At 37.6% G+C, this 13,231-nt stretch overlaps 1 protein-coding gene across 1 annotated transcript in view; it reads left to right on the forward strand.

The window, feature by feature from the left end:
• The window catches only part of tnks1bp1 (tankyrase 1 binding protein 1), a 30,013-nt gene that overhangs the window by 7,035 nt on the left and 9,747 nt on the right, over positions 1-13,231 (forward strand). The window contains exon 3 of the mRNA XM_079608238.1: positions 643-3,103. Within this exon, the coding sequence (XP_079464364.1) occupies positions 643-3,103 (2,461 nt within the window). The remainder of the gene's footprint in view (positions 1-642; positions 3,104-13,231) is intronic.

Here is a 13,231-nt window from a genome sequence, read left to right on the forward strand (position 1 = left end):
GACTCTGAAGCAAAGAACATTTTGTCAGAACCGCTAGTAAATTACATGTTATTTTATTTAGTAGCCTAACTATCACAGGTTATCACTTTTGCAAAGTCAAACGTTTGGTTTTCTGTGATGTTTACTGATGTTTTCTACGTTATCATCTATAACAGCTGACTAACACAGCAATAATGTTTTTCAAAAAACTATAAACCAATCTGTAACATGTTCCATCATATTCTATCATTTAACTAGTGTGTTTATGAATTTTTGCTATTTATGAATAATCTAGATGTGAAATTTTAAATGTAATTTTTTTTTTTTTTAATAACATCCTACAGTAATTTTTAAGTAATTTTTCTTTTGCAAGGTTTTGCAAAAAAGCTTAAATTGAGTATTATTATAGAATTTAATTTGTTTTTTAAATTCTTGCCTGAACTAACTTATTCAGGTTTCTCTAGTATTTACTTCCCCACAGAATCACTTTTATCATTGAATGCATATAGCTAAAGATAAAAATGGATCATTATTTTGTGGTGTGGGCAATGAAAATATTGGCAGGATATTGTCAAGTATGTATGTTTAACTTTATATGTTTCTGGCCTTATTTTGTCCTTACTTTCAAAGCTGTAACATATTTCCAAACTCTTCTATTTGCAGTCCACCATATGAGAAGATGAATGAGAGATCATCTGACAGAGAAACTGAGAAGGTTCCTGTTGACAAACCACCAAATACACCAGAAATCAAGAACTCTGCTGCTAGTCTGGAGAACGCAGAAGAAGAGGAAGACGATAAAGTTAAAGAGGACAAGGAGAACTATGTCGCTGTTCCTGTTTACCGAAGGGTTAGGATGAGCATAGATGCGGAGAAAAAGCAAAAGGAAGAAGAAGAAAAACAGAGAAAAGATGAGCAGTTAGAGAAAGAACGACAGAAGCAGCAGGAAAGGGGAAGACTTTTGGAGGAGGAGAGGAAGGCAAAAGAAATCGAGAGACAGCAAGAGGAAGAGAGAAAACAAGAAGAGGAGAAGCAAAGGCAGATGGAAGAAAGGAGAAAGCAAGAGGAAGAATGGAAGAGAAAAATTGAAGAAGAAAGAAAAGAGGAGGAGAGGAAGAGGCAGGCCGAAAAGGAGAGGGAGAGACAACAAGAGCAGGAGAGATTAGAAAGAGAGAGGCAGATTGAAGAGGAGAAAAGGAGGACTGAAGAAGAAAAAGAGAGACAGGATGAGGAGGAACGACTGAGACAGGAGAAACTAAAGAAAGAGAGAGAAATGGAAGAAGAGAGGAGAAGAATTCAGGAGATGGAGAGACAGAAAGAAGAGGAAAGACTGAGACAGGAAAGAGAAAAAGAAGAGCAGTTAAAGAAAGAGAGAGAAATGGAAGAGGAGAGACAGAAAGAAAATGAAAGACTGAGACAGGAAAGAGAAAAAGAAGAGCAGTTAAAGAAAGAGAGAGAAATGGAAGAAGAGAGACGAAGAGTCCAGGAGATGGAAAGACAGAAAGAAGAAGAAAAACTGAGAAAAGAACGAGAAATGGAGAGAATAAGGAAAGAAAAAGAAATGGAGAAAGAGAGGCTGAAAGAGGAGGAAAGATTGAGACAAGAACAAGAAATTGAGAGAATAAAGAAAGAAAAAGAAATGGAAGAAGAGAGGCTGAAAGAGGAGGAAAGATTGAAACAAGAACGAGAAAAAGAGAGACTGAAAAAAGAAAAAGAGGTGGAAGAAGAGAGACGAAGAATTCAGGAGATTGAGAGACAGAAAGAAGAGGAAAGACTGAGAAAAGAGCGAGACATGGAGAGAATAAGGAAAGAAAAAGAAATGGAGAAAGAGAGGCTGAAAGAGGAGGAAAGATTGAGACAAGAACGAGAAACAGAGAGACTAAAAAAAGAAAAAGAGATCGAACAAGAGAGACGAAGAATTCAGGAGATTGAGAGACAGAAAGAAGAGGAAAGACTGAGACAGGAAAGAGAAAAAGAAGAGCGCTTAAAAAAAGAGAGAGAAATGGAAGAGGAGAGACTGAAAGAGGAGGAAAGATTGAGACAAGAACGAGAAAAAGAGAGACTGAAAAAAGAAAAAGAAATGGAAGAAGAGAGACGAAGAGTTCAGGAGATGGAAAGACAGAAAGAAGAAGAAAAACTGAAAAAAGCACGAGAAATGGAGAGAATAAAGAAAGAAAAAGAAATGGAAGAAGAGAGACAAAGAATTCAGGAGATTGAGAGACAGAAAGAAAAGGAAAGACTGAGACAGGAAAGAGAAAAAGAAGAGCAGTTAAAGAAAGAGAGAGAAATGGAAAAAGAGAGACTAAAAAAAGAAATGGAAGAAGAGAGACTGAAAGAGGAGGAAAGATTGAAACAAGAACGAGAAAAAGAGAGACTGAAAAAAGAAAAAGAAATGGAAGAAGAGAGACGGAGACTCCAGGAGATGGAGAGACTGAAAGAAGAGGAAATACTGAGAAATGAACGAGAAATGGAGAGAATAAGGAAAGAAAAAGAAATGGAAGAAGAGAGACGAAGACTTCAGGAGATGGAAAGACTGAAAGAAGAACGAGAAACGGAGAGAATTAAAAAAGAGAGAGAAATTGAGGAAAGCAAAAGAATGGAAGAAGAAAGACTGGGGCAGGCAAGAGAGAGAGAAAAAGAGAGACTAAAGAAAGAAGAAGAAAAGCTGAGACAGGAAAGAGAGAGTGACAGACTGAAGAACGAGATGGAGATGGAGAGGTGTAAATCCGTGGAGATTCTGCGAGAGGAAGTTCCTACGAGTTTCGATTTAATATCGTTTGATGCGTCGGAACCGGCAGCGTCTCAGACTCCCGTGTCCTCAGTCTCTCCCCAACTCAACCAAGTGCTTTACGACGACTTCTCAGTGAAACCACGGAGATGGGGAACCGGAGCGAGACGTTCCTCAACACCGTCTCCATCCAGAGAACCTGAGCAGAGTCTCCAGCCAGAACCAGAGTCCAAAGATCCTGGATCCCAAGAACCATGTGGAGAACGGGGAAATGTGGAGGACCTGATGGGATTTGAGCCTGGAGCTTCCAGTCCACAGAACTCTTCCTGGAAACACACATCTTTATCTGAGTCTAAACCAGAGGATCTGCTGGTGCCGGAAGCAGAATCTGACGAGGTGAGACCATAATATTGGAATATTGTGATATATGGTTTAAAGCAACACTAAAAAATATTTTTTTATCTTAAAATAATGTTTCCAAAATCGCATGAGCAGTTCATCAAGTCGTAACGGTGAAAGGCACTTCTGCCTCCGCTTTGTGGTCCTTTATCTGCTATAACCGCACTATATAAGTTTGCCAGATCAGGTCGTGTTTCGTCGAATGTTCGAGAATTTGGCTTGCTTTACGTCAAGCGTTACAATAGTCCTCATTTAGTTTTTCTTCGTTTCTGATGTCGCAATACATCATACTTTCATGAAGTCATGCAACACACTCTACCTTGTCTGTGGACATCGTTCATTCCAAAGCCGGCGCTGGATAAACAGCGAGCGTGCGTGCGACAGTAGCTGCGCTAGGCTAAATTATTGATGACAGCGGTAATGGACAATTGACCGTTCGCAAAGACCCGCCCCCCTTAGTTACTGTCGCTATGTCCGACAAGCTACGCCGCTCTCACACACACACCCTGTTCTCACGCAGTGAAAAACACATCACGGAGCAGAGAGGAGACTGACAACACACTGACAGACAGGGCAGACCGGGTTACTTTTCAGTTACTTTTGTAATTAAACATATTAACCATATTAAACATAATAAAGTCTCACCTTTCAAATTTGGTAATTTTTTAAAAGAAATTTAAACAATAAATAGGCTACCGTTTTGTGGCTCTTTAATGTGTCGGACAGATCGCTGTGTCGCCTCAGTTAAAGCTGCTCGTGAACCGATCATCTCTTCCTTCTAGTTCATTTATAGCATCAAATAAACATGAATGAACATCAGAAGGAATGTTGTTTTAACCGCGGAAAGACGTCAATACACTCCACTTCTCAAGTTCAAATCCTCCCGTGTTAATCTACTCACTCTCCTGACTGCTTTGTCGGACAAAATGGCGGACGGCAAAGTATGATTGGTCAGATCACCTGTCAATCAAGCTCCCTGCGAAGGGTCAATTCCGCTTCCAACCTGTAGGGCGACCGAAGAGGAAAAGTTATTTAGTGTTGCTTTAATAAGGGACTTTTCATTACATTGATTTTATATAATGTAAAATGGTGTTCTTATGAGGTAAAACAGTCCAAACTCCCTTAACCATAATCACTGTAATGCATAACTTATTGCTTTTATCAAATGGTGCCAAGATCAATATTATAAAATGCACCAATTTTCAAGATGTTAAATATCCGAGGCAAAAATTCACAGTGTTTAACTGCATTTCAAACATGGCTGATGCAATCAGAGTTCAGAAGTATTTGTTTTACTTTATACATTTGGTAAAATTCATTTTTATGAAGAAAATGTTTACATTTTAATAGAACAAAAACTAAATAGGCCCCACTAACCTTAGTCTGAGCTGGTGGTAAACTCTGTTTAAAGACAATCATTAATTTTGTCCCTTTTGGCTTTCAGTAGTTCAATGCACACATGCTTGTTAGCTTTAGCAGTTAAAGGGTTAGTTCCATGGTTAGTTCACCCAAAAATGACAATCCCGTCATTACCACTGCAACACAAATCCTGCAACCACCACTTTCAGGCTCCAGAAAGGTAGTGACTGTGTTCATGTGTTTATGAAGCGACGCGAGTGCTTTGTTTGCGCAAAAACAAAAATGACCACTTTATTTACTAAATGTGTATCTCGAACGACCGTTCATGAGAGCACCCCGACAACGCATGCGTGTTGTGTTGACGCAAGAGCAGATGTAGTTTTGTGAACGTGCGTTGTAAACAAAGTGGTAAATTATGTTTTTGTTTTTTTGTGTGCAAACAACACCTGCCTTGATTCACAGCCATTCAAATGTACTTTACAATTATTTGTTAGCGAAACTTGGATCAATAAAATGTTTATATTAGAGTAGATTTTGTTTTCGTTTGGCTGATAACAAGATAAACTTTGTCCTGTTGTTGAAATGAGATCTTATCTGTTAGCAGTAATGTTCAACTCAGTCTTAGTTACGGGTGAATGAATCCTTGAAAATGTACTTCCGTGTGATGGCATAGCCTAATATGAAGACACATTTATGCCATTTGCTCAGTGGATATTTGTGTGTTTGTTTGCTTGGAAGTTATCAAGCTGTTAAATGGACTAGTTCTCCAGAGGAAAAGATAGTAGCTACCTGGATTTGCAAAACTTTGCATTGTGTTTTAATAAAAGAACACAATGGCACGCAAAGCCAAAAAGTTCTTGCTTTTAATATTACATATAGAGAATGGCATGATTTTATTAGTGACAACAAACAAAATCTTCTGTGATAACAGGCTGGGTAAGAAGCCTTGTTCTGTTGCTGTTGCTCCTGTAGGGTTGACCAGTGTCTTCAGGGCAGGGCCTTTGTTTCCCATTGATTCGCATGTTGGAATTTCCCATTGATGTTTAATGATGGCAGAGTGATGTCACCGCAGTAGATGGTTTTGTGTTGGGTGTGTGTGTCACAGTGTGTGTGTGTTTGTGGGTGTAGATGTGTTTATTCTTACACGACACTTGTCTTTGAGTTAGGCCTGTGGAATTCTCTAAAGAACACCTATCGACTGTCAAAGTGTACCGTAACATTTTGCATTTGCGCAACAGATTATACAGACATTGCCTTTGATTAAATACACACTAATATGTTATGATTGATTCTTGCACAATTAATCCTGATTCAATAATCCTGAGGATGTCTACATGATATGGGCAAATCTCTTCAATTGTATTAACATGCTCCATGCCGTTATTTTGATTATTCCCTGAGATATATAGTTGTTTTACAGCCACTCGCTGCACTGCAACACAAAATGTTCAATTCAAATATAATAATACATTAATGAGTCATTTTAATGAAGTTAAATCTAATTTAATTATTATTATTATTAGGATGTTTACATGACATGCTCCTTGCCATTATTCACTAAGAAGTAACACTGTAAAAAAAAATGTTTCATTATTTGTAATCACAACTTTTTATCTTGTGTCAAATCAACTTAGATAATTAATGTAGTTCAGATAACATACTATTTTGAGTTTCTATTAATTAATCCAATCATTGCATTAACTCAATTGTTTAATTTCAATTAACTCAATTTTTTAAGGCAACCACGTAACTTACTTTTTTAAGTTAAACCAACAATATTTTTTTACAGTGAGTTGTTTTACTGCCATTTTGTCGCTATTCGCATGTACACAGAAACATTAATGTTCAATTAAAATGCAGTAGGCCTGTTTGTTGCTGCTGTTTTATTATTTGTCTGCTTCAAATGCAAAATATCCCCTGGTTCTTGAGTGGCAGAAATGCAATTGAATTTACTTGACTCAATGTATAGTGCAGTAAACCACAGTGACTGTGATTGTGGTTACTCTAATTATGATCAGAATGACATTATTCACAATATTCTGATTACATACACAGTAATGTAATCACAGCAACATTACACTTCCTTAAAGGGATAGTTCACCCAAAAATGAAAATTCTGTCATCATTTACCAACCAGGCAGTTTATGGTAGCCATTGACTTTCATAGTATTTTTTTTTTTTTTCATACTATGCAAGTCTATGGCTATACCGTCAACTATTTGGTTACAAGCATTCTTCAAAATATCTTCTTTTGTGTGAAATTCATACAGGTTTGAACAACTTGAGGGTGAGTAAATGATGACAGAATGCCCTGGATTTGATCAAGCAGAAAGTATGAGCTACAGTTCAACTGAGTTTAGAAAGCACCACTAGTTATGGTTTAGAGAGTTGAACTTGCATTGATTCCTGTGAAATGGGAACATACGGGATTTTTTCTTCTCCGATCTTCATGTAAATGATTTGCAAAGCCTTATAGGTTTAGACGTGTATTCCTTTCATATGCAAAGCAGAGAGGTAAAGGGGGTTGTCAAAAATAATCCTAAAGTTTAATCTTCAAAATGTTTGAAACAAATAGCAAATGTGCAGTGATGCAGAATGATTAAAATATATTTGCCATATATTTTATTTTATAAAAAATTTTGGTTGTCACTTTCTGAATCTAATGAGCTACAGACTTAGAGGCCGTTTACACAATGCCATTTTCAACTAAAAACAGAAATCGTCTGATGTGTTCGCTGATGCGTGCGCTAGTTTGAGTCGGCATACGTCGCGACCAAACGTTAGCGATTGGTTATGGCAGATCCAGAGTGACTCTGGGCAGATCCAATAGTTTTAAACTTCAACAGAGGACTCGCCTTCAAGCAAGTTAACGCTTGTCAATGGAGAGAGGCCAGAGTCTCTGTACAAATGAAATGTACGAGAGTCTGGTAGAACCAGGCTAGCATAGTGTTTCTTTTTTTACTAAGTGACATCGCCAACTACTGGCCTGACAGCAGAATAGTAGCAGTTTAGTTGTTTTCACAGATCGTTTTGAAAACGTTGTTGTCTGTAGGCCTACGTGAAAAACGCAAAGGAAAAACTTTTAGTGCACCGATTCGGGTCTTACTGAGAGTTCATCATGGTTTACACCAGGAAAAGAAGAGAAAATGTGTGCATGTGTGGAATTTTTGACATACCGTCCCCTTGGAATTATAAGGTTCTATCTGACATTTTTGTCAAAATTGAGTTATTCACATATTCTTATTCTGTGACAACTTATTTACATTATGTGATGTTGTTTTTTAAGTTGTATACATTTTGGAACTTTTTATTTAGAAAATAAAAAGGTTATTTCTACACAGTCGAATGGAATGCAAAAACTTTAAAGCTCAATATCTCAAAACCAGTTAGAAGATAGAACCTTATAATTCCAAGGTGGCGATACCTCCTCCTCCTCCTTTGGTTTATGTACTCTTGTTAACTTTTTAATAAATCTGTTCTTTAAAAATAATAAGTTTGAAACATCCACCTGAATGTGGGCTATTAAACCATAACATAATGTTTTCCTGGATCCTGGTCTTGATTGCTCTGAAATTCACTGTGATTATAGTGTAAATAAGCTGTTGTGGAATGATTTAATCACATGTAATTCTAAAGACGCTGTTTGAGCTGTTCAGCAGTAAATGGTTATGAAATATGATTCTCAGTAATGTCACGTGGATCTGTTTCATTTGCCTGGAGAAACGTCTGTAATTTCTCTTCTATTGAACAGTGTTCAGTCATGATATGTTGTGTTAGTTCACTAATACTGTTCGACTCTATCCTGTAGTATGCTGAAGTGTAGTGTGAATAGATGTTGTGACTCCTGAGTGTTTTTGTTGAAGAATACTTGGATTGCGATGTGCTTTTCTAAACCACCGGGGGTCAATACAGCTTCAAAAACACAATTGCTTAAATCAAGGCGCTTTTGCACTTATGAGGTTTCACAAACATTTTTTTTATATTTTGAATTTGGTTCTTATTTAAATTATTCATGCTCCTCAAGTTTCCATGAAATCACAACTGACGTGTGTGTGTGTGTGTGTGTGTGTGTGTGTGTGTGTGTGTGTGTGTGTGTGTCATTACTCCAGTCTTCAGTGTCACATGATCCTTCAGAAATAATTCGGATATGATGAGTTGCTGCTCAAGAACCATTTCTTATTATTATCAATGTTAAAAAAAGTTGTGCTGCTTAATATTTTTGTGGAAACCATGATATTTTTCAAAAGAATAGCATTTATTTAAAAATAGAAATCTTTTGTAACATTAAAAAAAAATTGTTTAAAAATTTGATGCATCCTTGCTGAATAAATATACTCAAAACAGTCTTACTGACCTAAAACTATATATATATATAGCAATATGTGTTGTGAATCAATTTAACTTTATACTTATGAATGGCTACTACAAAGTTTCGTCTCCTCGGGGTGACAGCTGGTGTCGAGTATAGTCTAATGCACACGCAATCCATGGCTCAAATTAGACAAACACAACATGTTAGTCATGGCAAATAGTCAAACTAATGCACAGTGAAGCACAAAGCACCTGATTCAGCAGTAGTTTGCATAAGGGCTTTGTGGTTTAGCATTTCTCTCCCAAAGTTCACAGGTACAGAAAGGTTCCCACATAAAACTCTTTCCTGTTTTCTCTCTCTGTGTCCTCCTACCTTTTATTATTTACAAGTGGCACGTGATTTTCCTCGATCAGCTTTCATCCCTTCCCCCTTTTCTCTCCGTTTCTCCGAGCTGGGATGTTGTCACTCATTTGAGGGCTGTGCCTGTTTCCGGTACCTGTTCGTACCTGCAGCGGGACAGGTATTAGAGGTGGGCTTGCCGGAGTTCTGCTATGTTTTTCCATTGGCATCTGGGAGAAGTGCACAAGAACAAGTGCTCACTGGACTTCAATATTGGATGTCTGAAGATTTTTTTCCTCTGATTTGTATTTCTACTGCATCCAAACAGGAAGATTTCACAGGAGATCAACCGCAGAATGGATTGACACGTTACATGTGCTCTGTGGAGGAAAGTGCCGGAAGAGCGTCAAGGATTGATAGACAACCTGAAGTGTTTTTGTGTGATCGGCATGAACTCTGGTCCAGTTCGGTTTACAGGTCAAGATGCCTACAGAGATGCCAGTGTGTTTTGGCTATAACGCCCCCTAGACCTCACATCTGGGATTTATTCCCAATAACACACTGAAAGAGTCGCGTTACCACCAGATACCACTGACTTTCCTAACATACTTTGTCATTTGGGGGGTAAATCAAGATGCAGTTCCTGGGTGAGAAACTCTCCGAGGTGCAGACACAAGTGTCGGGTTGGATGGGCAACATGCGTCGCTCATTGCAGGAGGCGGTGGAGTTGGTTTCAGGCACTCTGGAGCGTGAGGGAGTAGTAGACGAAGAGGAGGAGGACGAAGAACGAGTGGGAAGGTTTGAGAGGGCCGTCTCACCGCTGAGAAGTTTCGCTTCTCGTGGTCGACAGTCCCTTCGGATTCTGTCTCAGCAAAGCCGGCAGCGTTTTTCCCTGCGCAAACGCACGACTACGCCAAACTCAAATAATGTAAGAGTGTGTGTACTCTGCTCTCTCTCTCTTTCTCGTTCTCGCTTTTTTTTTAGACAATATTTAAGGTATTGTGCTTTCTTTGACAGGTCTTCAATACACTGAGTCTGTTCCAAAACAATCATGATTTTTTTACTGCATGCTCAGTTATTTAGAAAGTCGCTTTTGCGATTTTCTTTGTGAAAGGTTGGACCTTGAGGCCAAAATTAGAATTTTTAGTTATTATTATTATTATTATTATTATTATTATTTTTGTCATGACAACTCTCGGAAAGATTGGCATAGTAATGGTAATGGATATGGTAATGTTAATGTATTTGGTCTTAGTCAAAATAGAAAGGCTAGTAAGACTTGCTACTGCCAATACATTCACAGCATGTGAGCATGTAAGACACACTGCTGATGCTGCACATGTAACATGCATGATTTAACCCCCGTAGCACAGCAGATCTATACAGGTGGAGCTGGGGATGGTGGAGGGTTTCTGAAAGCATGCTTCAGACTGCTAACGGCAACTCTACCGGTATTTGAATGTTGAGCCGAAGCTCATTGGCCGCTGATGCAACAGCAACCAATCAGCTGCGTTATGCAGATGATGATGCGATTTCTATTAAATGAGGACCTGCGTCATCTAGTGTTTCGTGCCAGAACTTGGTATTAATATGAATTATTATTAATTATAATTTAAAGCCCACCGAAGTGCCTTGAAACGTGCAGCGTTATTCAATGTGTTGACGTAATTTCCATTGAAACAGGAAGACAGGGCGGGACATATCGAGCAGCTCCTCCCCTTTTTAAAATAGCCAATAGCGTTTCACAGCTCGGCCAGAGCCGTTTAGCTCAGTAAAGTTGCATTTCACAGCTTATGGCAGCCATAGTGTAATAGATTTCTCTTTTAGATTTAATGTTACTGTTAATGTTAAAGCAAAACAGTGAACATGATCATGCTTCCAGAATGCATGTGTAGTTTGAAAAGTTTATAGTGTTGGTGTTATCTCTTCTACTCGTCAGTGCTAATGCCGAGTATGTCTAACCGTTTCTCTTCTTAATCTCCTTCATATCGCTTTAAAACACAACATTCTGTGCAGAATTCAAATGAGTCCGATATGTTTTCTGGACTGTGTCGACTCGGATCACATGATCCGCTCTGTTATATCGTGTCTCTGGACCGGAGCTGCGGTGGTTCGCGTGACACTAACGTGAAACCAGACTTCATTCGCCCCGATAGATCACTGTCTGAATCGTTCCCTATCCCCTATTTATCGCACTGTGTGCTGTTCACTGTGTAGAAAATAGTAAATGTAATTTTAGCTGCAGCTTCAGCGTCTATTTATAATGTAGGGGGCGGAGCTTCAGATACTAGAGAGCATTTGATTGGACAGAAAATCTGATGAGAAGTTGAAGTGCAGAGTGATGTCCTCAAAATCATTGATCCATATAGGCAGAAGTGAGAGACTAAGTTTTGAACTCTTATATCTTCTAAATACGAATTTTGTCATATTTTATTAAGAAAATTGTGGTTCAGTGTTGTATAGAAAATATTAAGAACATTCCACTAATAAAACCAAGACATACATTTTCCTAATTTTTTTAATGAAACATACACAATTTTGAGGCTTGAATTGAGGAACCGATTAGGCGGATAAAATGAAGGAAAAAAAGGCTACCTATTTATTTGAAGAGAATTAGCTCAATTATGCGGCTTTATTTAGAGACACCATTGTTAGTTCCCAGCATGCTTAGCACATGGCTGGAAATGGAGAGGAAATATTGAAACTAAGTGTCATTTACATGTATGTGTTTTTGAGTAAAGGGAAACATCTGTTAATGTTTAATGTTCAGTTATTTTGACATTTGAAAGATTATGTTAAAGTTTTGACCGTTACCATTGTGCAAAAGAATAGGGCTTATAGTTAGGTTGTGAATAACTGCATGTATTGATACTCTGAGTGTGTTGCTTAGTTCGTTGAGTAACAACTTTGCTATAATGCTAGTGCAGTAACAAGTTTGGTCCTGTGCTGTGCTAGCAGCATGCAGTCTTTTAATAATGCAATATAACTCAAAGTCACTCTAATTCACACACTTTTGAGCGTCAACTTAAAATAAAAAAAGCATATTTCACTAAATATATTAAATTCTTGTATCATAGACTAAATAATTAAGGTGATTTTACATGATTTATTCAGGTAGATTCCATGAAATAAACCAAGCCTTAACTACTCAAAAATATAATGTGTAATATTGTGTATGATTTTTTTAATTAAATAGCAGTAACATTTTTTACAGTGTTGTTTTGGAGCAAACTAGCTACTAATGGCTAACATATTCATACTAAAAGCCCCAAAAAATGGATTTCATGGGGACTTTAAATGAATTTAATTGGTTTTGATTATTATTATCTGAGTACAATTCCTGTCAGCGCACATGCATGAGTCAGTGTGTTCACATGAAATACTGTTAAACAGGATGTAATTTCTGCTTGGATTCTCGAGCTGTCTAGGCTTGTTTTTACTCACTTGTATATTTGCTCATCCTCTCATGCTGGGTCTTCTGTTTCTCTAGACTATATGCATCTCTATCAGTCATGACAGGTCTTGATCCACCCAAACATTTAATTGGACTTCCTTAATTTGGCACCCAATCCACAGCCGTGCGCATGTCTAGAGAGGTTTAAGGTGGACTGTTGAAAAGTTTGGGGTTGATATGATTTTTTTAATGTTATTGAAAAAAGACTCTTTTGCTCACCAAGACTGTGTTTATTTGATTAAAAATACAGTAAAATCAGTAATATTGTGAAATATTTGTACGATCTAAAAGAATGGTTTTCTATTGGAATATATTGTAAAATGTAATTTATTTCTGTGATCAAAGCTGAATTTTCAGCATCATTACTCCAGTCTTCAGTGATCCTTCAGAAATAATTCTAATATGATGATTTTCTGCTCAAGAAACATTTCTAACTAATGTTGAAAACGACTGTGCTGCTTTATATTTGTGTGGAAACTGAATAGAAATATAAAGTTCAAAAGAAGAGAAGAAATCTTATGTAACATTATAAATGTCTTCACTCTCACTTTCGACCGATGTAATGCGTTCTTCCTGAATAAAAGTATTAATTTCTTGACCCATACTTTTCAACAGTTGTATATGAGTATGATAGCGGATGGCTATATAAGTGTCTTTTAAT

The sequence above is a fragment of the Phoxinus phoxinus genome (assembly GCF_949152265.1).
Source record: "Phoxinus phoxinus genome assembly, chromosome: 3".
Classification (NCBI taxonomy): Eukaryota; Metazoa; Chordata; class Actinopteri; order Cypriniformes; family Leuciscidae; genus Phoxinus; species Phoxinus phoxinus.